Source organism: Meles meles, chromosome 13, assembly GCF_922984935.1.
Source record: "Meles meles chromosome 13, mMelMel3.1 paternal haplotype, whole genome shotgun sequence".
NCBI classification, from domain to species: domain Eukaryota; kingdom Metazoa; phylum Chordata; class Mammalia; order Carnivora; family Mustelidae; genus Meles; species Meles meles.
Window position 1 is genome coordinate 44,635,297 of NC_060078.1, and position 27,765 is coordinate 44,663,061.

The window sequence follows — 27,765 nt, forward strand, 5'->3', positions numbered from 1 at the left end:
AAGCCCATCCCAGGCCCATCTTTTAATGTGAGCCCTAAAACACAAGAATAAAGGGAGCACAGTGCTCTAGGGATAGAGAGAAAATCCTGCTGCTGACACACAGATCCTGAGGACGTGCTGGCAGATTCCCCGGGCCTCACTGCCCGACTAAACTGGCCAGAAGGACAGCAGAGAAGCCAGGGCTGATAGCCCATGTCAGCCACACCCCTAGGCACCCAGAGGCTCTGGGCACTGCCGCTACACTCCCCCAACACATTTCCAGAGGGGCCTGCTCAGGGTAATACTTCACCTGATGGAGCTTACAGATGACATTTCTGCAGCCAATGAGAGTGGGCAGCCCTCCGCTGCAGGGCTCCCAGCCCCCAGCCCTCCCTCAGCCTGAGTATTCCCTTAGTTTCCAGAGCTCCTCTGCTCTTCACCAGCTGTAAATAATGCACTGCCAGAGACCACGTATGAAACCTCAGCCACATCTTAGCAACACGTGGTCTCTTGCTGTAAGCTCGGCATTTACATCTATGCATATGACGACAAGAGGGTGCCCCTCTTCCCAGGGCTGCCCACCAGGAGAGTGGGGAACTGGGCTGAGTTTCTGGGCTGGGGCTGACTTCAAAAGCATGGTCCTAGGATTCTGTAACAAGATCCCTTAGCCTGAAGCATCGGGGCTGGGTGGCTTCCCAACTGGGTCTCCAGGCTAGACGGTCCTATATCTGCAGTTCTTATTCTGAGCTGATAGAGAGGTCTGGACCCTGGGGTTTTGCCATGGTAATTTTTAACTCGGGATGCCATGCTAGGATTTCTGAGTCTAGCAAAAGGGTCAAGGGTGTCAATTCTAGAAGATCTATCATGGGACAGAAGGAGGTGCTAATAAGCTTGCGGTTCCAGGCTGTGGGGCTGAGAGGAGTTGCTCTGTGCTTTTCCAGTGGAGGGGCTGTGGGTGAGGGGCAGATGGACCTACCCAGTCTTGCCCACCCCTGCCTACTCCTGAACCCATGGGGAGATGGTGGCCTTTCCCCCATACCACTAAAAGACCCTTAGCCAAGGGGGCCCCAAACTCAGTGCCCATGTATTCCAGGAGACGGGACAAGAAGGGAGGTCTGGAGAAGGAGGGGTTCTCACTGCCCTCACACTGGAAGGCATACCCCCCCGAGATTTCGGGAGAGGCACCACTGAACAAATCGCCACAGCCAGCATCAGGAACAGAGAGGGCAGCAACCCACAAAAGACACACAGCACTTCCAGCTGATCCCAGATACTGATCCCAGTCATCATAACCAAGGAGGTTGAACCCCACTCCTCACAATGTGCACACATGTGTGTGTGTATACACACACACACACAACATCCCACTGGGTCCCCAGCCAATGGCCATCAGAACCAAGAGTCTTTTCTGCCAACCTGATTAGCGTGACTGGAGCAGCTTCACCCAGTTAAGAAGCCTGCTGAGCCAAGGCTGGGCCCCAGTACCTGCCCACGGGAGTCCTGAGACAGGGCCAGGCCCCCCAGACAGAGTAGGAAGGACAAGGCTGAGGGACATCCTGGGTCTGGAGAACAGAAGATGTTCTCCAGGAAGCCCTAGGCATCCTAGCTCACCTTCTTGCCAGGGGCGGCCTAAGTCAGACCTCAGAGCAGGCACCCTCTTCCATCTTTAGCATCAGCGGGGAGCAAGTCCTGAGTGCTGGCAGTCCTGCGGGCACCCTGATCCAAGGAAGCACTGACCACTGGAGAGAGGTCTTATTTGAGAGTCATACACAGAATGTTTGTTTCTCTGGAAAGTGCCAGCTCTTTAAGAAAAAAGATCATGGCCTCTCTTGTTGTATATCCCCAGATCCAGGGCCAAGCCTACAGAAGGAACTCAGGAAGTGAATGAATGAATGAATGTACATTTTCTTTCTAATATCTTCACTGAAGGGTCAACCGAGAAATTTATCGGAATGTTCTCTCTGCTGTAGTCACAGCAACACTGATAGCTCCATACATCATTTGTGCTCTTAAAACCTTGTTCCGGTGATAGGGAGGTGCCCTGAATTCCATCCAGGATTTGGGCTGCAGACACTTATGCACCTTCTTCTAAGGTGACAGAATCTCCCAATACTCATCAGAAGCTACCTCACAGCTAATTCTCTGAATTTCTATATATAAAGTAAATCATTTAACAAAAAAATCTGTATCTACAGTGTATGGAACAAAGAGATTTCAAAGCCCATTAACTCACAGAGATGGTATGTTACTGGGAGAATATGGGCTGTATAATTAAAAACAATTTAAATCCGATTATAAAAAGACAGTGGGCTTTACTGTCTGCCACCATCTCATTAATGGAAAGAAAACCAGTATCTTGAGGTTTTTTTTTTAAATTACTGTAAAATTACGAATTAGAACACGCACGTACCACCGCTCTACTGCTTCACGTTACTGATAAGATAAGCTGAAATATTCCTTGCAGAGAAATATTCCTCACAGACAGCATAAGCCCTCCTCAGCTCAGAGCTCACTCGGCCGGGGGGCACATGGCGTCTGGTGGCTGAGGCATCCGAGGCAGGGAAGGAGACCATCGTGGAGACAGTCGATGTGAGGGTGGGTCCCTTCTGGGGACCCCAGTTCCAGTGTTTAGTGATGCCTGGTTCTCGTTGTCCTCTCTCTTCTGAACTCCAGGGCCCAGCATCTAAGGAGGGGAAACCAAGGGACTGGGGGAACATGCCCACATCTATGATAAAGGAAATGAGTGGTGGTAAGCACCCCACTAACTCACCTACTATGAGCCAGGAAAGCATCCAGGTGGGTCTGCCAGCCCTCAGCACGTCCATGATTAAGGGCTGGTGTTGATTGGCTGGTTCTGGCTGCAGGGAAGCGCCATCCATGAAGCTCTTAGAGAATACTGGGGCCTGTGCCCTTCTCAGGCTTGGGGAATCAGGATCTCTGGGGGTGGACTCTGGGTACGGACACTTGTCTGAGATTCCGGAGGGTGGGAACTCCGGTCTCCTGTGCTTACACATCCCTAGCATAGTAGCAAGCACAGGGTCAACCCTTGGTAGACATGGAAGCAAGAAAGGAAAGGGCACCTCTTGTGTGGACGTCCTCTTTCTATATCATTCCTCTGGACTTCATAATCAATCCTTCAATGTAGATGGTGAGTATCGCCACTTTAAATATGGGGAGCCAGAAGCTAAGAAACCTAAGGGAAAGTGCCACGGATCACAAGCCAACGAGAAACACAGGAGGAATTCAAGCCTAACTGGGTTACTGTCTAGTGTCAAAGGCCATTCTGAAACTTCCCATTATCCTTCCCTCCTCCCTCCAACTCGGTCATTCAGAATTGGCCAGGGGCCTTCATGTGCCCCATGCTAAGCCAGAGGCTGGGGGAGGAACAGGGACAAACCAGAGCCAGGTGCTGGGCTGTCCGTGTCTAGTGATGCCATAAAGCACTGGGGAGAGATCAGGGCACCGAATCCTCCTACACCAGCCCCTTCCCCTCTTGGGACCAAAGTACAATTGCGGGATATGATTTCAGCAAGTCCCTAACCTGAGGCCTGAAATCTCACCATCAGGTCATTCTAAGAAGTCTGCAGAATCAGAGTATCTAGACAACTTCTCTGGCCCAGGTCACATCCCCTTAGCCCACCTCTAAACTGTTGATGTGGTGACTGGCTGCAGACAGGTGTGATAAGGCAGCACTTTGCCTCCCCTGCACTGGGCCCCCCACCGGCACCACCTGAGGCACCCATAGAGCCCACCCAGCCAAGCAGCTGTACCCCACCCCGACCACGGGGGGGGGGGGGGGGCGGGTGGCTTGTGGGTAAACACTCCCCTGTCCCTTCACTGGGGGGACAATCCAAGAGCTAGTCTACATGGCTCAGTTGGGGATGGTCCCGATGGGGAGGAGGCTCAGTTGCCCAGGCAGTGACTAGCTCAAACTAGCTCTCCCTCCTTCCCTGGTTCACACTTTCCATCCCTTTCGATCACATTCCACAGCACACTGCTGAGCAGCTGCCTTTGTCTCAGGCTCTGGTTTGGTCTTGGGCTGGGCTGCCTCGGGCTTTGACATCTGCGAAATGCAGGTACTCTTGTCATCAACAGTAGATGTCACCAAGAAAGGCCCAGCTTGGAGTGACAGGAGCAGAGAAGCCTGGGACTACCTCACCTTCCAGCAGGAATTTGGGGCTCTGGGCCAGGAGCCAGGTGGCATTCCTAGAACAGCCTAGCAACCTGCCCCTCCTCCCCCCACCCCCCAACTCCACTCCATGGGTGACCAAGCAATTGTGGGCACAGAAAACAGGAGCCAGGATATAGGGAAGGGCCACACTATGCAGAAACCCTGTAATCTCTAACAATGGCTCACTCCGTATCTGGGATCCTCAAGGACAAGCCCCCATCCTCAGCCCCTGAGACCAAAGCACAGAGGCCTACAAGGGAACTGACGGTTCCCTTGTGTTGCCCATCCTCATGGATCGCTCCCCTCACGGCTCAAGGCCTAGATCTAAATGTATGGCTCTGGGACCCAGTGTCTACAGCCTACACCCGCTGCCTGCCCCAAGAGCTCAACCCCCAGAGCCTGGCCCACTTCTGCCAGGACCACAGAGAGGAAGCTCTAAGACCCCTGTAAACCTTATCAGGCTCTCAGTATCCTCCTCCTCCTCTTATGCCCAACAACCCTATCAGCTCCTTGATCCCACCCTTTCACACTTCTGAGCCTTTGCTCAAGCTCTTCCACCCCCCTGGAATGCCTGCCTCCCTCTCTTCAAACCCCCACTCCCTACTTAAGACTTGGCTCAGGAGTCACCTCTTCAGACAGTCTCCTGTGGTTGCTCCCAAGCCCAGGCTAGGTTTGGCTCCACATCGGTGCCTCCCTGGGCTGGCTATGTTCTCTTGTCCCATAGATTACGTTCCAAACCCTCATGTCTGTCCCTGCCACTCCAGCTCTGTGGCTGCCATAGGCAGGATGGGCAGTGTGGAGTGCCGGGCCTTCATGGCTGGACATAGCCTGCCCGAGCTCTCCCAGAGAATGGACTTGGTGGGGCTGGCCCACCCCACACCTCAAAAGGAGGCTCTTATTTCTTCCTCGACCCCCACCACCTGCTTTCTCCAGCTGAAGTTAATAACTTTAAAGTAATTAAGTCCAACAAACTGTAACCGATTAAGTAGGGACTGGCAGCGGCTGACAGAGCTGCACGGCCTCACCTCTGCCTGGGCCTGTATGTGGAGGGCAGCGGGGCGAGGGCCTGATCTCAGGCCCAGCCTCCAGGGGCCTGACCACCCTATGGCAGAGATAAACCTCTCCACGCATCCAGCCGCCTAATGAGACTGTCAGGGGACCTCTTAACAAGATTACGCAGGGCCGGAGCTCTGCCTCACCGTGTGTGGAAGGATTTTATTCAATTAGTCATTCAGAGGGGGCAGACTCCGCCCAGGACACTGCAGGAGGCCTTGCCAGTAAGGCAGTCCCCCGCCCTCCACACAACTCCCAGTTCTGCTGTGGTGACCCAGACTCCGGGGGCAATGTCCTCACTGTGCAGAAGGATGAGCAGAGCCAGTCCGGGGCATGGGGCAAGGCCAGATATCTAGCTGCCAGCCCAGGGCTCCTTCCCTCCCTTAGAGGGAGCTCTCAGGGCTGGCCACAAATGGGTCATTTGTAAAAGGGAGCAAAAACCCCAGGTCACAATTGGTGTGGAGATAGAAAAGACTAAATGGGTAGGCAAGGTTGAGTTTAGGGCCAAAGGCATGGCTTGTGGACTACATAAAAAGTGGGGGTCACATGTGTAAGGCCAAGACCTAGTACCCTGCCCCCTCCTACAGAAAGGGTGTTCACATCACACCCAGTGGAAGGGAGAGGTCCATGGTCATCCCAGGAGCTGCAAGAGCCCAAGGAGCAATGAGCTCTACCTCCTGGGAATAAGGTCCTGCCTCCTGTCAAGACTTGGCAGTGCCAAGGGAGGCCCAGGTCACATCATGCCCAGAGGGATCCTCAGGACACTGGGGATAAGGGGGCTCAGGTCTCAGACCCCCCCTCCTACCTTCCCATTCCCCAGCCCTGACCCCACCAGGTTGGCCCCCACTCTTTTGTCACTGCCCAAAACCCATGCACAGATCACTCTGTCTTCCATGTCTGAAACACCTGCCATCCACTCTCAAAGGCCCCTGGCCCTGAGGCCAGGACAAGAGCCCCTCCCTCAGGAAACCTTCCTGGACTGCTCAGCCACTAGCCTCCTCTCCTTCCTCATCTACCCGTGGACATGCCACAGAGCTCAGACTCTGGATTCTTCCTCTCAAAACCCCACCTGCCCCAAGGAGAGGTTTCCAGTCAGCATGGTCTGGGATCTCTTGATGTCCACTGTGTGGCTCCAGGTCTTCCAGTCCAATCTCAAGTGCCCTGTGGGCAGGAAGCCTCTCAGGGCAACAAAGACAAAATGTGAGGGCATGCTACTGTGGGCCCAGCATCCTTTCTCCGCTCCAGGTGACACTACCATGTCTGCTTGACCAACTTTCACTCCTCCCCCAGGGGTTGAGGCAGTCCCAGTCCTGGCCTATCAAGGCTTCCCACTCCTCTGGCACAGGACTGAATCCCAGAGGAGCCTACCCCCATGCCAGTCCAATGAGTGGCAATCCTGGGACGCTTTTGAGACTCTTGTTAAGCAAACCCCTCTTCCCATGGGGAGAGACGGTGGGGCTAGGTGGATGGGACATCAGCCTGCAGCAGCCCAGGGACACTGAGTGAATGGGGCTGCTTAGGAAGGGAGCCTGCCCTGGGGAAAGGAGGGGCCAGGATACAGGGATGGAAGCAGAGTCCCAAGGATACCACTGGAGCCCCTGGATCCAACCATGACTGAAGTTACACAACCTCTGGCCTGTGCCCTACTTGCTTTGGCCAGTGCAGGGGTTTCTGACACCCACATGATTAACGTGACTAATACAGAGAGTGATTTCAGACCCTCAACAGGTTTCCCTAATAGGAAGTTAGGGTGTAGTTTTTCAATGGTCCAGCTTAGAATTGCTTGGGGACAAACAATGCTTGGGGACAAAATGCTTTGGGGACAAAAATGCTTGGGGACAACAACTTCCTCCCAGGCCACAAGAGGCAGAAACTCTCCCCAGAGCCCAGGGCCCCGTGGCTTAGCCACCTTGCCACAGTCCCAGCAGGGTCCTCAGACCACACCTCCAGCAGGCCCCCCGACAGGCTCCCCCAGGGAGGGGCTCTGTGGGGAGATGCTCTCTGGATGCACCTGGGACTCAGCCAGTCTGCAGGTGTGCGTTTATGAGCTCACCGGGACACACACGAACGCACTCCGGTGTGTGTCTGCAGGCCCACGTGTGTAAGTGCGCGGGGACGGTCAGAGAGCAGCTCCACAAACCCTGCTACAGCTGTGCATGCGCCTGGGAATCCTGAGAGGCCAAGTTCACAGGCAGGACACGCTGGGAGGTGTAGACAGGCGGCAGCAGACGGGGGCCCCAGCTGAAGGAGCAGAGCAGTAAAGGAAGGTTTTCTGAAGAACCTCCCAAGCTGAGACTGCGAGTGGATGGCGAGATGGAGGCACAGGGGCAAGCAGGTGGCTGCAGTCAGGGGAGAGCCACGGTCGCTCCGCTGGCCCAGTGAGGGCACCGGGATGTGCAGCAGGGACAAGGCTGGAACCCCCGGCTGAGGCTAGAGCACAAGGACCCAAATGCTGAGCACAGACATCATCCCGCAGGCAGGGGGGCCCGGGGGCCTGGCCAGACATGAGCACCAGGAAGGTGCCCTGGTGGCTCTGAGAGGACCGCTGGGCAGGGGCCCACCTGCTGGGTACGGGTACCTGGGCTGGCATGCTCACTGAACGTCTGTGAGCATGTGCAATGTCCCAGTAGCAAGGGCAGGGCCTGGCAAGCACTTGGTCCCCATCTAGCTGCATCTCCCCTGGAGCACTCCCCAGGATGGATCAGTGGGTGCTGATACTCATCACAAACCCGCTGCCCGCCTTTTAATGAAGTTAATTTTCTTGGCAGGAGCTAAGTAGCCTAACACAGTCAGACCCCCTGAGCGGCACTCGGGCAGGCTTCTCCTGATGAGGTTTTGATCATTAACAACAGATCTTCAAAGCCCCTCGGGCCCTGCTCACCAGGCAGCTTCTGGTTCCTGCTTCCTCAGAGCCAGTGTGGCAGTGGTGGCAGCTGCGTCCTTGCAAATGCGGCCTGCTTACCAGTTCCTGGAGCGCCCACCAAGGGGGTCGGCACTGCCCCTCCCCGCCAAGCTCAGAGCTGCTGCAACCCCACACCCCAGCCCCTGGCCCCAGACCTACAGTTCCTCTTCCCTCCCACAGCCCCTTCTCTTGCCTGAGCCTGGAACAGGCAGTGGTTAGGACAATATCGCCATCTGCATTTCTCACACGTGGAGACTGAGGCCAGAGTGAATGGGCTCTCCAGCCCACCAGAGGATCCGTAGGTGGGAGACAGGAATGAAGACCTAGGTTCTGGCTCAGACCCCACACCCTGAGAGCCACTGGGCAACAGAGCCCCCTAGGGCCAGCACCTAGAGCCCAGGGAGAGCTTCTGCTTCCCGGGTGTAGCCCTTCTCCCTCTTTCTCTCCCCTCTCCTCACCCTCCCCACCCTCTCCCAGCCCCACAGACACACCTCAGTCCCATAGAACGGGGCGGGGCGGGGGGGCATGGCCCTGAGCCCCTGCCAGAGCAGCTCAGTGGGAAAATGCCTTCCCAAGACAGGGCCTCCCAAACTCTCTCCCACTCTAGGTGGCAAGCATGAGAAACCCCCTCATTGTGATTGTACCCTTTGCACTAGGCCTCCAAACACCCCATGAAAGTGCCCATGGCTAGGGGAGACTATGCCGTCGGGGAAGATCTTTGAATCCAGAAGCTGACCATGAGGGAAGGGGCAGCACAAGTAAACGCAACACGTCTCAGGGCCCCACATCCACAGGACCCTTCACAACTCAATAGTGAAGGAAGGACTGTGAGCTTGTGAGGGTCTCAGACAGCAGAGGTCCCATGTATTTGTCCATCCCATCACCCATTCAGGGCTTGTACGGAGCACCCATGACTAGTCACGCACCAGGCTTGGCTCTGGGACCTCATCAGTGAACAAGACAGACACTTCCTTGCCCTCATAGACCTGATGATGCTCTGAAATACATTAACATAACTGCTAGTGGTGGGGGGGGGCATACAAAGAAGAAAGCTTTGTGGCCCTACTTGGAGCCAAAGGGAGCCTCTCCACGGAGGTGAGATCTGAGGCACACCTAAAGGCACAGAAGGAGGCTGTCATTCAAAGAGCCTTCCAGATGATAGAAACAAACATGTGCAAAGGCCCTGGGGTAGGAGTGTGCTTTACCTGTTAGGGAGACAGAAAGCCAACATGGCTAAAGCAGATAGGCGAAGAAGAGTACAGAGGTGAAGCAGTTGAGGTCAGCTCTTGTCAGGGTACTCAGGGGCTTGCATCTCCGGCAAGGGTTCCAAGCACAGCAGGGAGCGTGGAAGGGTTTCAGCTGGAGAAGAAGGTAAGTGGATTTTTTTTTTTTTTTTTTTTTTTTTTTTTTTTTTTTTCAAATAACTCTGGCTGCCACATGGACAGCAGCCTACAGGGGAGGACAGAGGAGGGAGCAGTGAGCAAGTGACTGCGGGGATCCAGGCCGAGATGGCAGTGGAGGTGGAGAGAATCCACAGACGGGGGATAAAGGCAGGGCTATGTGCATACTGGAGTGTGCATACTGGAGGCTAGGCGAGGAATCGGAGACAGCTGGCTGAGATACCAAGCCTTCACATTTCCAAAGCAACCCCTGCTTAGCTTCGCTCCTTATATAATTCCCATTGCCGCCTGGGTTGTCCTGAAGATGATGGTGAATGATGCACATCCAGCCCGGGGCACAGACAGCAGGCATCGCCAGGTACCCCTGCTTCTTATCAGGCCATCACCAGGCGCCTAGAGGAGAACGAACGTTGCCAAGCCCGTCAATTCCTTCCCCTGCACAACCCAGAAGCCTTCGAGGCTTCTCTAGTGAAGGGAGGAGACACCCCAAAAGCCCCAGGTCTTCAGGCTCCAGCACTCTGTGATTCCATGAAGTCCGCACAGGAGAATAAATGCATGGGCTGACACAGTGCCTGTGAGTGCGCCAAGTGCAGAAAGGCAGCTGGCTAGTGCTGTGTTAGTGATCCTGCCTGATGAGACCCTGTGTCACAGGGGTGCTGGTCAGTGACCCAGGGTCAAGTGACAGAGCAGAATGGGGAGCCACTGCTGAGTGTTTCTGAGGTGGGTGAAGGCAGAAGAGCCCCCCTACGAGCTGGCCTGGGCTGGGAGGGAGAGCGAATCCTTGGGAAACATGAGTGAAACTCACAAGGCTCTGAGCAAACTGGACTTGAGTCGGTTGAAAGTGGCGCGCTGGGATCAGTAGCCAAGTGCACAAGCTCCAGGTGGGGGTCTCTGATGTGTTACCCTTTCCTGGGCAAAAGCCCTGGGGCTGGGGAACCAAAGGTTCACCCAGAGCCCTGGCAGGAGGCAGTGCCGACGGCCTCCATCCACTCGCATCCATTCAAACCAGCAGAGCCTCCGGAGCAAACAGTGACTGTCCCTCTCCCTCTGTGCAGGGCAGACAGCGTGAGGACCGTGCCAATGGCTCCTGTTTGCTGAGCACCTGCGCAGTGCCCGGCACAGCTAAGTTCTCAATGGTAGTTATTTCACTTGGTCCTTAAGACAGCCTGTGACGGGAAGTGCCATTGTCCCCATTTTGCAGGGAGGAACGCTGAAGGTGGCCAGCTCTGTGGAGGCACCTCAGGGATGCCGTGTGATAAGAAGGACGGTGATAAGTGGGTATGTCCAAAAGAGAAGCAGGTGGGAAATCACCAGGCTCTAGGATGTGCAGCTGGACATCTTCGGGGGGGGGGCAGTGGCTGTCTTTCAACACTTCAAGGACTGTGGGGTGCAGAAAGCCTCAGCTCAGCACAAAGGACAGTCCCAGATCAGAATCAGGGGCCTCAGAAGTACAGACGTCATCTGACATATGTGGCCCTGAGGCCATGAGGCCCCGGGAGGGGCGGGAGTTGGGCCAGTCCTTGGGCTGTCCGCTTGGGCTGCCCTAACGAAGTCCCACAGACTGGGCAGCTCTAACAGCAGACATTGATTTCTAGCACTCTGGAGGCTAGGACGTCCGAGGGGCTGGCAGATTCAGCTCTTGGTAACAGAGCCCTCTTTCTGGCTTTTAGATGGCCGCTTTCTTGCTTTATCCTCATGTGGAAGAGAGGGAGAGAGAGCAAGTTCTCTGGTTTCTTCTTACACCTGATCGCACCATGAGGCCCCACCCTCAAGATCTCATCTCAACCTAATCACCTCCCAAAAACTCTACTTCCAAATACCATCACACTGGGGGGAAAGGTTTCAGTAGATGAATCTTGGGGCTGGCGGGGGATGAGGAGTCCAGGCAGTTCCCAACACCTCCAGACCTTTCCTGGCCTTGGCTTTATGTGCCCCCCCTCCCCCCGCCAGCTCTGGATACTAGAACCCTCTGCTATCTGCTGACCCACATGGCTAGGACCCCAGGAGGGCCACTCCCTGGGCTATGCAGGTGGGCTGGCTTCCACCCTCACACCTCTGATATAGTGCCAAGGTGCCACAATGGATGCCAAAGATGGGGAAGGGCACGGCCTGCTACCCACAGCCTCCTCCTGACCTTAGCCAAGTCAAGTGGCCACAACCACAATGACCATCCACTGGGTAATCTCCAAGGGGCCCAGGGACAGGACCCCATATCTGCATCCAGGAACGTCCCCCAACAGGGAGGGGGAAATAATATTTGTTGAACATTCCCCATGAATGTCCCTGTCTTAAAGCTGAGGTTATAACAGGGTATGAAAGAAACCTAGTCCCTCCCCCACAGCCCAGCATCTCCAGGAGACAGCCCCAAACACAGGACTGTGGGGACATGTGGCAGGGCCTTCCTCCTCAGGGCTCTAGGAGCACCCCCCCAGGGATGCCGCATCTAAATCAAGACCTGCAGGAAAGCCAGGAGGGTGTCAAAGAGGGCTGGGACTAGAGAGGCTTCAGGCAGCAGCTGGAACCACTGGCTCTCTCCACAGATCATGCCCAGGCAGCGTGGGGTCTGCAACACACACACACACACGTACTCACACACTCACTTGTGCATGTATCCTTACATGCACACATCTGCATATACACATGTGTATGTGTTCACACTCACCCACACATGCACACACTTGCATATACACACATACCCCTTGCACACGCATGTGCATACACAGGGCGGGGGGCTCTGCCTAGATTCCATGCAATGCCCGAGGACCTCATCGGCACTGCCCTCCACCCAAAGCAAGGCCTCTGGGCCTGCCTGTCCCTGGAAGAACACTGGCTGGAGGCTCCCTATGCAGCCCCAGCTCAGCGCTGTGAGCCACGCAGTGCCATGGGCCAGCCCTTGGGAGCCTTCATCAGGCACACAGGAGAAGCCCCGAGCCAGCCCTGAGCTGAGGCTCCAGCTGGGGGCTCAGTGACTTGGAGAGACGTACCCTCAGGCTGGCAGCCTACAGGCCGCAGGGGGGCCCACAGGGTTGTTTGGACCACAAGAACCCTGAGGAGAGGCAAGTGAGGGCAGGTGCCCTGGGAGCCAACGGGGACTGAGAAGAAGCAGCATCTGATGTCGCAGCCACAACAAGGAAGGCGGCAGAACCTAGCTCTGAGCTAAGTCAGGGTCACCTCAGCTCCTGGCACCAGCCCCTAAATGGATACTGCCAAGACAAACACAGGGAGCCTAGATCAGGGCCTAGAAAATGGCCCTCCCTTTCTTGCTGTGCCTCTGGGCCCTCAAACGAAAGGACAGAAGAAAGCCTCCTGCCCCAGTCCGGGAGCACAGGCGAGGTAAGCCCTCAAGACTGAGCAGGAAGAATTCATGGGAAGGAGACAGCCTGGCAGGCCAGACCAGGCCAAGGACAGGTCTGCAGGGGTTCGGGCCATGTGGGGTCAGCAAACGGACTGGCTAAGCCAGAAGCTTCAGCCACGGCGGGAACAGGGATGGTGTCCAGCCAGCAAGGCCCACGTCTCTGCCCTGAAAGGGGGGTTGTTAGCACCCAGGTAGGCCCAGAAACCAAGGGGTGCCATGTACCCTTGGCAGGGGTCCAGGAGGACAGAACAAATGGTGGCCAGGACACAGGGAAAACAAACTCCTACTGAGTATCCAGTGTGCACCCCCCACACACTTAACCCCAGCACAAGGCTGAGCAGACCTCTGCTGGGCACCCCACGGGCCACGGCTGGCAGAAAGCCTCCTTCCTGCCAGGCACACATCACCTCTCTAGACCTAGCAACACAATGCCAAGGAAGCCCCACTTCACAGACGTTGAAACGGAGGCTCAGAGAGGGCAAGTGACCATTCAAGACCACACAGCTGATCAGTCACAGAGCTGGGGTTTGAACCTGGACCTGCCTGACCCCTTTCCACCCACACAGAGCAAGCAGGCTGGGCCAGGCAGGCTGGATTCTGGCCACTCTGTGCGCTCCGAACAGCGAGGCTACAGCTAGATACAATCGTGTGTGACGACAGTCTGCAGGGTCCCCCAGCTCCGGCCCACATAGATGGCTCCAGCTAGCCTCCACGGGGGCCATGTGGTCAACACCAATCTATTTCCCTGCCCTTCTGGGACACCCAGAAAGGCCAGACTGAACCCCAAGAGCTGCAGGAAGTGGAAGGGAGCCAAGAGCCCCTTGGGACCACTCAGGTTGCCAACAGAACCACCATCCCCACCTCTCTGCTTGGGCGTTTCCTCAACTGACCCTCAAGCTGTCTTCTCTATTGTCATTCCCATCTGCCAGTTGAGGACACTGAAGTAACCTGCCCGGCATCAAACCGCAGAGCAGGGACAAGAGCCTCAGTCCATGAGTGAAAGCACAAGGCTCCTTCTGCCCCCACCTTGGCTTCTGAGCAGCACATCCATTCCCATGTGGAGGAGGAGGAGGGCCAGGCTGAGCACTGGCCAGAAACAGGCTCAGGGGCAGTGCGTCTGGCTGCCACAGCCTGTGACCAGCGAAGGACTGGTGTGCAGGAGACATCACTGGCCAGGGTCTGGCTGCAGGAGGGGTTGCAGCCTGGGCTAAGGACCACCCTGGGACCCCAGTGGGCAGTGCCTGGCTTCACCCCCTGGGAGCCTGGCTCGCCCACAGCATGGACCCAGAAACAAATAGAAACAGGCCATCTAATCACCACCCAGCTATCCTGCCTGTGCTTCAGGCCCAGAAGGGAGAATCATGGGTCTTTCTCTTCCCAGCCCATGGCCATCGGCCAGAAGACTGAGTGTTCATAGGTTGGAAGGAAGGTCTTTAGAGAACCCAGCTGATGGGATACTGGGCACAGACCCAGCTGCCTTCCTGGGTCCCATGCCTATCAGGAAGGCCAGACCCCAGAGAAAGGGGCTGTCGCAGGTCAGCCAATGCCAGCGATGAGTCTCTGCCCTAGCCCAAAGATGTAGCGAGAGAGAGCCGCTGCCATGGGGGAAGACTGGATGAAGGGGGCCTGGGACAGAGGCAGGGGGATTCTGTGAGAGGAACAGCACCACAGGGAGCGCGGCCGAAGCCACAGGCAGCACTGACTGCTGAAGTCTGGCTGCAGGAGCTCCCTGGGGTGGGCCCGGCCATGACCAACTTCACCTGACCACTTAGGAAGCAGTTAGCCCAAGTCTTCTGAGGCTGAGCCTATCCCATCCATAGCTCACAGAGGACAAGGTTGGTAGACACAAGACTGGCTCTCTTTTCAGAGTCCAGTAGGGGCTGGGAACCCAGGGTTCCTGATTTCCCCCATACACACCAAAGCCCAGAGCTGTCCAGAACAGAGGGACAAGTAAATGAGTGGGCAGAGGAGAAGTAATGGGAGCCACAGCTTTGGCCCAACCAGGATCCAGTACCCAAAAGTGTTCTGGGCTTTTTGTTTCTTTGTTGTTGCTTTAAGGAGTCATCAAGGAAATGGGAGGACTGTTTTGACATGAATAAGTATTTCTGTCATTCACCAAATATTTCTAGTTGTCCCTCCTTTGGGCACATAGTAGGACTGTGCTTCTTGGACCACTTAAGACTAGCTGGAACCACATGACTGGTTTTGGCCAATAAACTGTAGCCAGAAGTGACACGTGTCCCCTCAAGGCTGAGACCCCCAGAGCTCTCTTTCAATGTGGCATAGCAACTGGCAATATTCAAGCTGAGTGGCCACCATGAGCCAAACTCCACAGTGACCACTGATGGACGTGCAACATGAGCAGGAGATAAATTGTTGTCATGTTAAGCCACCGAAATGTTGGGATTGTTTGTTACTACAGCATAATCTAGCCTTCCTAGCTGATACAAGGGAACTACAAAACAAAACCAGGAGGCAGGGACCTGGGTAGCCAAGTCTAAAAAAAGACTCCCATCCAGGCATCAGACTGGGCTCTAAGTGGTTTAGAAATAAGCAATACACACTAAATGTTCCAAGTTTTTAGGTGACAGCATGTTCTAGCAGCAAAAAGTCCAGGTAAAGAAGCAAGACAGCTACAAAGCAAGGGGATTTTTGACCTCACAACTACGAGAATTTGGAAAGAATCTATCTGCCCTTATAAGATACAGCTCTGGGTTCCAGGGACAGTCTTAGCTATCCTCCACAAGAAACCTGGAGAAATGGCCCCAACATGCTGCTCCAGATAGGAAGGTTGTCAAAGTTCCCAGGTCACCAGGAAAGGGAATTGCAGCAGCTTGGAGGCAGCAGGAGGACAGGTGTCTCGCGAGGACCCACGTGCCTCCTACCCACACACCTGACAAGTGCCCATCTATTCACTGCCCATTAAGTCCAACCTCCCAATCTGGGGGGTAAAGCCATGGCTGCAGGGATACTAAAAGGAAGCCTCTAGAACCCCAAACATGAGGATATGGGTGCAGCAGGAGTACAATCTATAAAGCGAGTGTGTATATGTGTGTGTGCGTGCACATGTTTGCACACCCAGGAATGAGCCTAGAATGAAGTAGAGTGCTGGAGTCTGGGAACCCAGCTGAGGGAGGAGGGCAGCCACTCCTTTATTTACGGCTCACAGACTAGTGAGCAATCCAGAGGGGGGGACTAGATGGTTCCCTGCCCCCAGCCTCCTTCTAGGGAGGAGTGATACCCGCCTGCAGCCACAGCCATATTCCAGCATGAAACCTTGCTAACAGCAGCCCCCATGAGGCCAGGAAGAGTGCCATGCAGCAGCCAAGAAAGACAGACTCTGCTAAGGCCCTGGCTGGGGCTCTAGTTGGGCACAGCAGATGATGGGAGGAGTGGGGAGAGTCTGGAGAATCTGCCCAGACAGAAAAGGAGGTACAGGTGGTGGTAGGTGCATGGGCCTTACAGTCTGCCTTTGCAGAAAGCAGATTCCTCTGGGAACCTCCTAGTCACCAGCAGTTTTCAGGCCCAGCGAAGGATGCCGATGCCTCACCGAAGAGCACAGGTAAGTCTGCGGAGGCCCACAGGCTCACAGAGTGAGCTTGGGAGATGTGGACACACAGCCATATGTCCCACGTGTCTCCAGTGGGTCTGGCAAAGACGAGGCGAGGCCACCCAGTCCACAGGAGAGCAGACCACCATGGGGACTGATGGGGAAGATGGGGAAGAGGGGACAATGTGCGCTGGCAGTGACAGGCACTGACAGGTGTGCCAACGCACCCTCGAGGATGCCCGCATCCTAATCGCTGCAACTTTGGCCGTGTTAGGCTTTGTGTCAGAGAATTAAGGCTGCAGAGGGAATTAAGGTTGCTCATCAGCTAACTGTAAGGTAGAGAGGCGATCCCGGATTATCCAGGTGGGCCCAGTGAAATTACAACGGTCCTGCAGAGAAGGAGGACGAAAAGTCAGAGACGGAGAAGGAGATGGGAGGACAGAGGCGAGATCGGGGTTACGCCCTGAGAGGGACCCCATCCACCAACCCTGGCAGAAGACAGAGGAAAGGGTCCAGGAGCTGCGGAGGGTAGAAAGCCTCTGGAAACTGAAAAGGCAAGAGAATGGATCCTCTCCTAGAGCCTTCAGAAGGAATCAGCACCGCTGACACCTGGCTTTTAGTCCAGAGAGACCTGTATCAGGCTTCTGACCTGCAGAATTGTGAGATGATAAATCTCTGTTTCCAACCAGCTAAATTTGTGGCAAAATGCTTTTCAGCTCCCGGGGAAAATTAATACAGCCGAGTGGATGGGAAGGATGGCATGGGCCTACAGGCATCTTTTCAGTGTCACTAACATCACATCAGGAGAACCAATAGAGCCCCTCCTGGACAGAAGGGAATCTCCCAGCTGGTATAAAAGATTCGGCCTCGGGGGCGCCTGGGTGGCTCAGTGGTTTAGGCCGCTGCCTTCGGCTCAGGTCATGATCTCAGGGTCCTGGGATCGAGTCTCACATTGGGCTCTCTGCTCAGCAGGGAGCCTGCTTCCCTCTCACTCTCTCTGCCTGCCTCTCTGCCTACTTGTAATCTCTCTCTGTCAAATAAATAAATAAAATCTTAAAAAAAAAAAAAAAGATTCGGCCTCACTGGCCACATCCTTCTGAATGGAAGCCAAGGAAGATTCCAGAGGCATCAAAGCTCCAATGGAGACCTTCTAGCAGAATGCGCAGATATCAGCAGGCACATGAGGGGCAGGGTGACCCCAGGAGGGACCATCAGATAGGCACCAACAAGCTCACTGTGTTTTATTTTCATTTGACTTCACTCTCTCATTGTTTTAGTCTACAAACACCAAGCTATACTTGTGTAATTTTTACCCTGTCTTCCTAAAACACTTTTGTGCTTATTGTAACTAAAAGGAATATTGTCTCACATGTTTCTTTTTCCTTCCTCTTCCCTAAACTGTTATCTTTCCACTCTATGACAGATATGTCTACAGTATAACCAATAACCCAAGTCTTTTACTTACAGTACAAGATAACACTGTGGACAGAGAAGACTCCTGTTCGGCTGGTTCTTTTATGCATTTACACATTTATATAATCTTCCCCTTCAGCAAACACTTTAGAACAATATGAAATTTTTTTATTTGACAAATTAGTATTTCTCCTGGTACCCAGAAGCAAAATTGTCACTGACTGTTAAGATGGACTTTGCCAACTAATTCCAAGACACAACATTTTAAATATCACTCTGGTGTCGGCGCTTGCTAACTTTAAATCCTCATCAAACGCATTTTATTAAATGCGACCCATTCTTTTACATCAACTGACCAAGTGTCTCCAAAGGTGGTTTGTCGGGAACTTGTACAAAATCATCCTGAAGAAACTGAATCGAAGCAGAGTCTCTTATTCTCTTCAGTGACACTTAAGCATATCTCAGCATGTAAATGATTCCATTTAAAAATAAGTTATCTTGAATATCATAAAATACATGCAGCCGCTAAGAGTAGCGTTTACACATACTTTGCAACAATTTCAGAAAAAGCCAGTAAGATGCTAAATGAAGAAAAAAAAAAAAAAAACAGGCTATCCAGCTGAACAGAATGGGAGCTCTCAGCACTTACAAAATATACAAAATACAGTGAGTGAAAAAAAGACTAGAAGGAACTAACTGAAATTCTGAACAATTTCTCTTCTGCCTCGTGATGCTTTTCTGTACCTTCCATATTTTATATAATGAGCATGCATAGCCTTTTCCTTTTCTACATTTTTTAATTGATTCATGCTCACTGTAGCGATGCATTTCTTTTATAATGGGGGGGCGAGTTTAGCAAAACGCTGAAAATGAAAAGGTCAGTGAGAGTCTGCTCTCAAGGAATTCACCAGTTTAAGAAACGATGCCACTGAAAATATCACCAGCCTCAAGAGAAGCTGACGGATTCACAGTTGGGTCAAGGGACAAAGAGGGAATTCATGTTTACCAAACACCTACCACAGGCCTTCTGCAGACAATTTACACATGTCTGATCTCATTTAATCCTCACGAGAACCCCACTTGCCTGGTACTATATGTTTGGTCCCTTTTAACAGATACATGAACAGAAGTTCAAAGCAGAGCTAGGACGCCCCCCTGGAACCACACTACACATGAGGCAAGACGAATGTGAACCTGGTTGCTTGGGCTCCAGCAACCAAGCTTTGTCCCTGTATGGTCCTGTCACTTGGGCCAAAGTGGGAACGGCATCACCTCAATCCCAAACCCACTGGGGGTCCATGGGGAGCTTGTCCAGTCCACAATGGAGACTGAACCTCAGTGTGCCTTTGTCCTCCATCCATATTTGCTCTCCACCAAGAAGTCCTTTCCTTTCCCACCCAAACTTACCACCCACGGCCAGGTGCAATGACTGCCCAAGCCCAGGAGAGAGAGAAGATACCCACCAAGCAGGACCATGCCACAGGAATGACAGCATCCCAGAGCACAGAAGGAAGGACATGCAGAGAGCTGCTGCCCAGCTGAGCCCCAGGCTAGGGAGAAGGAGCCTCTGAGCACTGCTCTGCTATCCATGAGGCCCTCGAGGGGCTGGCTGCTACTGTCCCTTGTAGACATCCAAGGGTCGTGCAAGGTCACAGGATAACCATATTGATTTCTGCCCACGCAGCTCATCAGTTGAAAGCACGTACCAGCCTTAACCAGCACACACACCCCGAGCAGCAGGAAGCCCAGCAACACCTGGTCAGGATCCTTCTACCTGGATGGCATCAGATGTCCCTCAGTCACCAGAATCCAACTCCCTACTTCTGGATGGATACACATACTCCCTCTCACACCCTTTGAGACAGTCAGCCTGCCATCCCTTCAGCCTGAGACCTTTTTCCAATCATAAAAATAGAGAAACTGAGACCCAGAAAAGCAAGCTGTCAACCAGAAAAAGCCCCTGTATGGAGCCCTGTTGCTCCAGGACACAGGTGCACTGGGGCCTGAAGGTTGAATGGCCCACAGGTGGGTTTCATTTGGCTTGTACTGTGTTTTTAAATAGCTCGATTAGTTGACAACAGTTAGATTGTGCAGATTTGGGGCTCCTCTCAAAAAAAAAAAAAAAAAACGCACACCTATAACATTGGGATTTTCATTCCCAAATGGAAAAATCGTCTAAAGCTATATAACAGCTGCTCCTTTTAACAGCGTTGACCTCTCCAGACCCCATGCTCCAGGCCCTGCAGAGTCCAGCTGCCTGGTTGGCCGATGTGTGTTACCTGCCTAAGATTGTAACCCTGGGCAAGAGCATTATCTTCACTCCCTGGGGACCTGCTGATTGGGGGAGGGGGCGCGGGGTTAGGCATCATGAATGAGCATGGAGTACTCCACAGGGCAGAGGGGAATTCAAAGGACACAAAGTATGTCAACAGGGGACGTGGAAGAGCGGAAACGGCAGGTGGAAAACACAGGCAGGATCTCCACCACGATGTGAGCACCTGAAAGCAAGAAACACATGTGTCCACCTGTGTCCTCAACTCCCAAGCACAAAGAATGACTGACCACAGAGACAAATGTATGGAAACAGTGTCAAGGGAGCAGAAGGCACTGTAAAAATTGTGACATGTAAGGGGATAAGTCTGTGTCACGCCCCCCCCCCATTCCCATCCCAGGTAGTATCATTCCTGCCTAAGGAAGGCCCCACTCTCCATGGCTGGAGCCCACACCAAGCACCTGCAAGGAGGTGTGAGGGGGGCACACAGAAAAGAAGTCCTGGGGTGGGTCATGTGGGGGCAGGGACTGCTGGTAGGCCACTCAGACACCAAAGTTCGGGGATTCCCCATACCTCAGTGGATATCGGACAACGGAATCTGCCGAGGCTAGAAGCACCAAACCCCATGATAGGCAATACCAGCCTCACCCCTCTAGCAGCTACTCCAAAAACATACTCAGAACTCCAGGTCTGTACTCCCACCCCAAGACATCCTTGGGCCTTCAGAGCTCACAGGTGGGCCTTCCCCTCCTCTGCTGCATCCAAGAAAAGGAGACTCCCAAAGATCTCCTTCTAGCACAAAGTTCTCCCCAGAAAAAGCTTTGACCTTCTGGACACAGAGCAGAGTCTTCACTGAACCATCCTACCCTTGCAGGTACCCAGGAACCCAGCAGCCAGCATATAACCCAAAGGCAGCAGAAGAGCTCTGCACTCAATGGTTAGGGGAATGGGGGTGGGACATGGGGGAGCTGGCCTGGAACCCTGAACCTGCCCACTTCCTCCCAATACCCACTGTCCTGTCAGTCCCTCATGGGAGGAATCCCTGCATCCCCTGCCACCAGCTGGGCCCCCTACCCTCACACTCTGGGGCAAGGGCCTGTGAGTCAACCCAGGAATGTGGGGAGCAAGGCAGAGGAGAGGAAAATATACCTGGGCTAGGCAGATGCCCGGAGTGTGGAAAGAGCCCTAAGCCTGACCAGGAAGGCGGCTGGCAGTATGCGGGAGGAACTCGGGTTCCAGAACCCAGCCTTGAGCCAGGTGACACGGAAGAGGAAAAGAGACAAAGGGGGAAAGAAGCTGCCGTGGCAGCGAACGCTCGCGCTGCGCACCTGTTGCCCCCGCCGGTGGGTCCGACCGACCTCCCGGACTGGAGCGGAGGCGGAGGCGGCGGCTGGCGCAGGCTCGGACTACGATTCCCCGAAGCCGGACTGGCCCAGCTCCTCTCCTTTCCTGGTCAAACAGCGCCCACCTCCGGCCCAGGCGACAGCGCCTCTGCCCGCGGCAGGGACAGCGAGAGAGAAACCAGCTCCTCCAAGCCGGGAGGAGGAGCACAGCACAGACACGCGGGGCCGAGGCACTGACTGGCCGCGGGGCGAGAAATGCCGGGCGTATCGGGTTGTGCTGTGAAGAGGGGAGACCGCGGGCTCACGCGCCAGGCACTTCTCGCTTGGGGATGAGGAGGGACCCAGACCTTCGAGGTCGCGGCGGTGCACCGACGCAGGTACCCGGCACGCAGACACGCCCACCCACAAACACTCGAGAAACAAAGACGGCCCTGAGTCACACATGCCTGCGCGGGCAGCGCGGGGCGCACACAGGCACCCACCGAGCTAGAAGAGAACCAATCCAGCCCGCGACTCGCCCCGCAAGGAGCCTAGCTCGCGGCGCTCACAAGCGAGGCTCGGGCTCCCAGGCGCAGAGCACTCCCGGCGCCACCGCTTGGTGGGTCGGAGAGGACGCGTGCACCAAGCGTGGCACCACGGCTGCCCCAACGCACAGGGGGCTCCGGGCGGCCGAACCCGTCGCAACTCCGTGGGTCTCCACGCCGCCTGGCAGAGGGCGGCCCTGTTACCCTTGGGCGCCTCGGCCGCTCACCTTCCTGCACCGCCTGGAACGGGTTGTTGGCCTCGATGACCTTGATGGAGTAGGTGATCTTCTCACTCTGCAGGATGTCATCGTTGAGGCTCAGGTCGGATACAGCCAGCTGGAACACCCTGTCGTCCTTGGCCGCGTTCTCCTCGAAGATGGCACCTGCAGGAGAGGAGGGGTCAAGACCTGGCCGAAAGAGGAGCGCTCCCTCCCCACCCCACCCCCACCCTAGTCTTGGCCCTCAGGTCTCGGTGTTGGCAGGTTAGCTGGTTGTCTGGTGGGAGTTTCAGACCGGGGTTTCAGCTTCACAGGCTAGTTTACGGTTTTCTTAGACCAACCAGAACAGGAATGTGTTCCGCACACACAGCGCACTTGTGCACACAGTTTACATGAGTTACTCATGCACATTGCACATGCTGCCAGGTCACACACGTGTTTTGCAACCAAGCTACCTCGTGTCCGGGCCATACCAACACACAACGAACTGAGCCAAGATGGGTGGCCTCAAGCAGCACCCAAATGCCCTGATACCGCCCCATAAATCCCATCGCAGGAGCCAGAAAGTTCCCCTGCAGGGCAATGTCCCCATCCCCAATCCCAGAATGGAATGATGACTTCCTTCTGCTCTGAGATTCTCCCTTTGAGAGAAGCTGAGCATGCAGGTCCCAGTGAGTTTGCTGCACCTGCGGGCAGGTCAGTCCCAGCCTGGCTCCCTAAGCATCACCTCCTGCTCTCCATCCTCCCCGCTTCTTCTTCCTGTGTGTATGTGGTAGGAAAGGAAACTGGACCCTAGACCCCTTGTCTTCAGACCCAGCAGTGCTGAGGAGCTCATAGGATACCGCTCCTGAAAGGGCCTTCTAGAACCGCGAACATCTCCAGGGCAGCCTCCGGCTGGCCCTTTACGCGCCTTAGCACGGCCTTGGCCGTCTCTGCGCTTCCAGCTGAGATCGGTCCGATTCGCCAGAGCCTGGTCCTGCAGCCTGGGCAACTCAAGAGTCCTCCCCCACCCTCGCCAGGCCCCGAGGGTCCCCACGGTCCCAGGGCTGGGCCCGATGATCCCCGGAGCTCAGGACCAGGCGGGAGGAGGGAGGCCCGGGTTCCACGTTACACCCAGAGCCGCAATGCTGACCGCGAGACCCGAGCCCCCCTCCCCCCGAGTGGGAAGCAGGTTTGGCGGCCGGCCCCGGCGGGGTGGGGGTGGGGGTGGGGGTGGGGGTTGCAGCTCACCAAGTCCAGACCTAGTCCCTCACCACCACTCTCCACCCCCAACTCCCTCCCCCCCACCCTGCCTGTCCCATCATCCCTGCCTTCTCACACCTCCCAACCCCCAGTTTCTCTGTGCTCCCTGGTCTTTCCCAACTTCCGGAAAGGCGACTGCAGAGGGGCTCCCCCAAAGCAACTGCTCGCAGGCCCCCCAACCCGGCCTAACTTCCTGGGATTCCTCCCCTGTTGCCACTAACTCCCACACGCTCCCCCTCCGGGCGCCCCCTCCCCCTCTCCTCTATCTCATCTTCTCTCCCGGTTCTCTCCCTCCATCCATCTCTTCCCGCTCAGCGCGCGCACACACACTCCTCCCCACCCCCCGCCGCCCACGCTTCTTCCCCCGGCTCCCACCACCTGGACCGTCTGCCGGCCCCCAAGACTTGGACCACGGGAAACTCTGGGACTGTCCAAGATTGGGCTGCAGTCGCCACAACCAGATACACAAACACCCACACATATACCGAGAGATACACAAACACACCGGGGAAACAGGCAGACACTGTGTCCACTCTAACAGGCTGACAGTCGTGCACACACCAACACAGGCTCAGATGGACACACACATCCCAACGCCCTCTCGCAGTGACACCAACACGGTGCCAGGCGCACACACAGTGATACACGCTGACAACACCCACCCACCCACATTCACACACGGTTCCGGTCGGGCCTCTTTGATCCTGCCCTGCCAACTTGGCGAGACCCAGGGTTGTGTCCGCCCCCTACCCACCGCTGCTCGGAGCACGCCGACGGCCCAGCCAGGGGCGCGGGTCTGGACGCGCGTCCGGCCCCGGGTTCCCCGCAGCCGCGGCCCTAAGTGTCGGCAAAGGCCGCAGGGATTGGAGCCCCGGGGAGCGGCGAAGAGCCCGCGGGAGCGCGGCGCGGCCCATGCACAGCTCCTCCGCGGGGCGGCGCGGCGCGGCCCTTCGGGGGAGCACCGCCCGCCGAGCCCCTCGGCCCGGGGAACCGCCAAGTTTGGACGCCGCGCACCCCCCACGCCGTTGGGGCCTCGGCCCGACCGCCCGCCGCGCTCACCGATGTGGATGATGGAGTCGGCCCGCACCGACACGCACTGGCATATCCAGGGGAGAAGCCACAGCGTCAGCGCTTCCATGTCCCCCGGGCGCGCGGCTCATCCGCCCGGGCCCGGGGCGAGGCCGAGGGCAGCGCGGAGCGGGGAGGCGCCGGTCCGGGTGCAGTCCCGGGCCGCTCCCCGGGAGAGCCGAGCCCGCCCGTGCGTCTTCTCCCGCGCGCCCACCCCTGCGCCCTGCGCCCGCCCCAGCCCAGCCCAGCCCAGCCCAGCGCGGTCGGGCTCCCGCTCCCGCTCCGGTGGCGGCTGCGGCGGCGCTGGCAGCCCGAGCCGAGGCCGGTGAGGCGGGGGCGGCCCGCGGCGGCAGCGGCGGCGCTTCCCGCGGCTTGGGCGGCTTCGGAGGCGGTGACGGCGGCGGCCGGGCCGGCGCGGCGGCTCCGGGCTGGCTGTGTGTCTGAGCCCCGGTGAGGAGCGAACTGCGGAGGACGCCCCCTCCCCTCCCCCTCCCCCTCGGCTCCGCTCCCCCTCCCCTCCCTGCCCGCCTCCCTCCCCTCCGCCCTCCTCTCGGCCACGTGACTGCGGAGCCTCAGCCTCGCCGCGCGGCGCTAGCCCGCTCGCTGCTCGGAGGGGGCGCCCGGTACTCGGCGCTCCGGGTCCGGCGCACACTCGGGGGCCGGCATGGCAGCGGGGACCAGCCGAATCTGCGGTGCGCAGACACTTGGCGGCCCTGGGTCTTGTGCCCACCGTTCTCCGGGGGCGGGAGGATGGAGAAGGGTCGGCCACCGACTGCCCTCGGGGGATCCCGGAGCGCCAGCCGACCTCAGCCGCCGAGCGTCTCGTGCCATGCACCCAGCCTCGGGCAGAGAGCCCCTAGCTGAGCCGCACTAGGGGTAGCCGAGAGAGAGACGGAGCGGGGCGCTGAGCCAGGAGCCGGGATGCAAGGGGAGCCAAAGGGGACCGGACGCGGCCAAGCGTCGCGGAGCAGAACCTGGGCCGCGGCTCGAACCCTAGCTAGCCGTGCGGACCTCGGCAGGCGCCCATCCCCCGCGTTCAGCCGGGAGTCGGGCAGGAGGCTCGGACTCTGAAGCCTAATTCATGGCCGGAAACCGGCGCAGCCGTGACCGCGGCGCCTGGACGTGAGGAGCCTTCCAAGCGGCCGGCGTACTCAGACTCCCACTCTGCACGGAGCTTTCACGCGCGAGCCCGGGCGGAGAGCCCGCTCCTGGCGGCCAGCGCCGAACCGAGGTCTCTCCGCTGCCTGGCGAATGCCTCCGGCCGGCCACCACCAGATAAAGCTTTAACCGGTCGGCTCAAGCCTGGGAGGAGGTGGCAAGCCGGACGCGCAGCTCCCGCACCCCCAAGTCCCAGACGGACTGGGATCCACGTGGCATATTCAAGATTTCGGGGACGCAGCTGAGCCTTCCGGGACCCCGATTCCGCGGAAGCTCGGTCTGGGCGCGCCTGGCAGAGCCTCGTGTAAGGGGCCTCTCTAGAAAGCCTGGGAACATCCCTTGGCTGTAGTCCGCCCGCGGAAAGGTTCCTGCTATTCCTTGCGCTGGGCTTGAGGGACTTGGAGAGGCTTAGCAACAGACCTTGCCTGGAACTCCCTGCGCAGTGGGAGAGGTGGACACCTAAACAGATCATTAGAAGATGTGGCGAGGACCCTGAATGAGCCATGCATGCGCTTGGCCAAGCATGGGAGGAAGAGCCAGAGATGGCTTCCTGGAGGAGGTGACAATTCTAAAAGCTTAGTGGGGTTGCCAAGGGAGAAGGAATAGAGGCCTTCAGGCATTTAACGCTGGTTATCCAGCCAAGGCAGGAAGATAATGAATTTAGTGTGTGTGTGCATGCGTGTGTGTGTCTCAAGCTGCCAACCACGGAGGAGTCATTGACAAATGTTACTTTGGAAAGGTGGGGGAGGTGGCTGTGCAGAGAGGGCCAAGTACAAGCTTGGAGAGCAATGAGGCAACACTTGCAGTGGCTGATGGGGCTGATTCACCTGGGGGTGGGGGGCAGCCTGGTGGAGAGGAGAAGCTGGGTTGGAGAACAAGCAGGGAGCCACTTGAGCAGGCAAGGTGGCTTCCAGGTGGAGGGGCCCCTGGGCAAGGAGAGAAGAATGACTATGCCTGCAGGAGACTGGGCTTGGGAGCTGGGTATAGTGCCCACATAAATGCACTTCGCCAAGAAAATTTATCTTTAGGGCCTTGAGTTATAAAACATGCCTCCCAGTCTCTCCAACACCTCTCCCCATCCTCATTCTCTCAAAATCCTACCATTCATTGACCAAAAAGTTATAGAAAGAAGAGAAACAAAGGGTAGATTTTTTTTTTAATGTAACAATTTGGTTCCTATGGGACTGCCTCTACCTTGTAAAGATAGTGGGTGTGATCTCCAATAGGGGCTCAAATCTGAGGTCAAGAGTCATAGGGTTAGGGACCACCAAACTCACTTGTTTGGGCCTCCGCAGTGTGTTGGTAAAATATGTGATGTTTCTAACTTAGTTAGAAGTTTTCTTGATGTATCTTGTGCTAAGGCTGAGCTAGCATGATTGCAGCAGGACAATCCTCAAGAGCCCCCCCTAAAATATTAAGAAAACAACCTACCAACCCATACAGTTTTGTTTTGTTTTGTTTTTTAAGATTTGATTTACTTATTTGACAGAGAGAGAGACAGCGAGAGAGGGAACACATGCAGGGGGAGAGGGAGAAGCAGGCTTCCTGCTGAGCAGGGAGCCTGATGCGGGGCTCAATCCCAGGACCGTGGGATCAGGACCTGAGCTGAAGGCAGATGCTTAACAACTGAGCCACCCAGGCACCCCCAACCCATACAGTTTTGAAGAGACTTCTACCAGTTTTTAGTTTGGATGATGATAAGGTCCCTCTGGTTTGGGACCTGGGGGTTGTGACTCCAGTTGGAATCCTCTGGAAGCTGTTGGCCCTGGGCACTCTCCCCTCCTGTCCTAGGTACCCCCTTCCCCTCTACTTCCCACAGCATGGGTTCCTTCACCATCCCTGATGCTCATCTTCTGGTGCTCAAACTCCTGCACTATCTAGACTAGAATGGCCTGGGTTGTGCTTGCCTGGCCACAAGGGGAACTCTGCATAGGTCACATTTCTCCTGGAACTGCGAGGCAGGCCCAGAGATCACTTGACCCTGTGCACACCCACCTCTAGGCAATACTTTTAATCTTCCCTGCCACCCGAGTTTGGGATTGTTGGGTTCCGGGAACACTGGCTATTATAGGGCTTTATCAGGCTCATCAAACTTTTTTTTTTTTCATCAAACTCTT

At 56.1% G+C, this 27,765-nt stretch overlaps 1 protein-coding gene across 2 annotated transcripts in view; it reads right to left on the minus strand.

Moving 5' to 3' along the window:
• GRID1 (glutamate ionotropic receptor delta type subunit 1) overlaps positions 1 to 24,696 on the minus strand; it is a 705,186-nt gene extending 680,490 nt beyond the window's left edge. For both annotated transcript variants that reach the window (XM_046026168.1, XM_046026169.1), the window contains exons 1-2: positions 24,482 to 24,696; positions 22,190 to 22,345 (exon numbers count right to left, since the gene is read on the minus strand). In XM_046026168.1, coding sequence (XP_045882124.1) covers positions 22,190 to 22,345; positions 24,482 to 24,560 — 235 coding nt within the window. In that variant the 5' untranslated portion in view covers positions 24,561 to 24,696. The remainder of the gene's footprint in view (positions 1 to 22,189; positions 22,346 to 24,481) is intronic.
• Between the last annotated feature and the right edge of the window lie 3,069 nt (positions 24,697 to 27,765).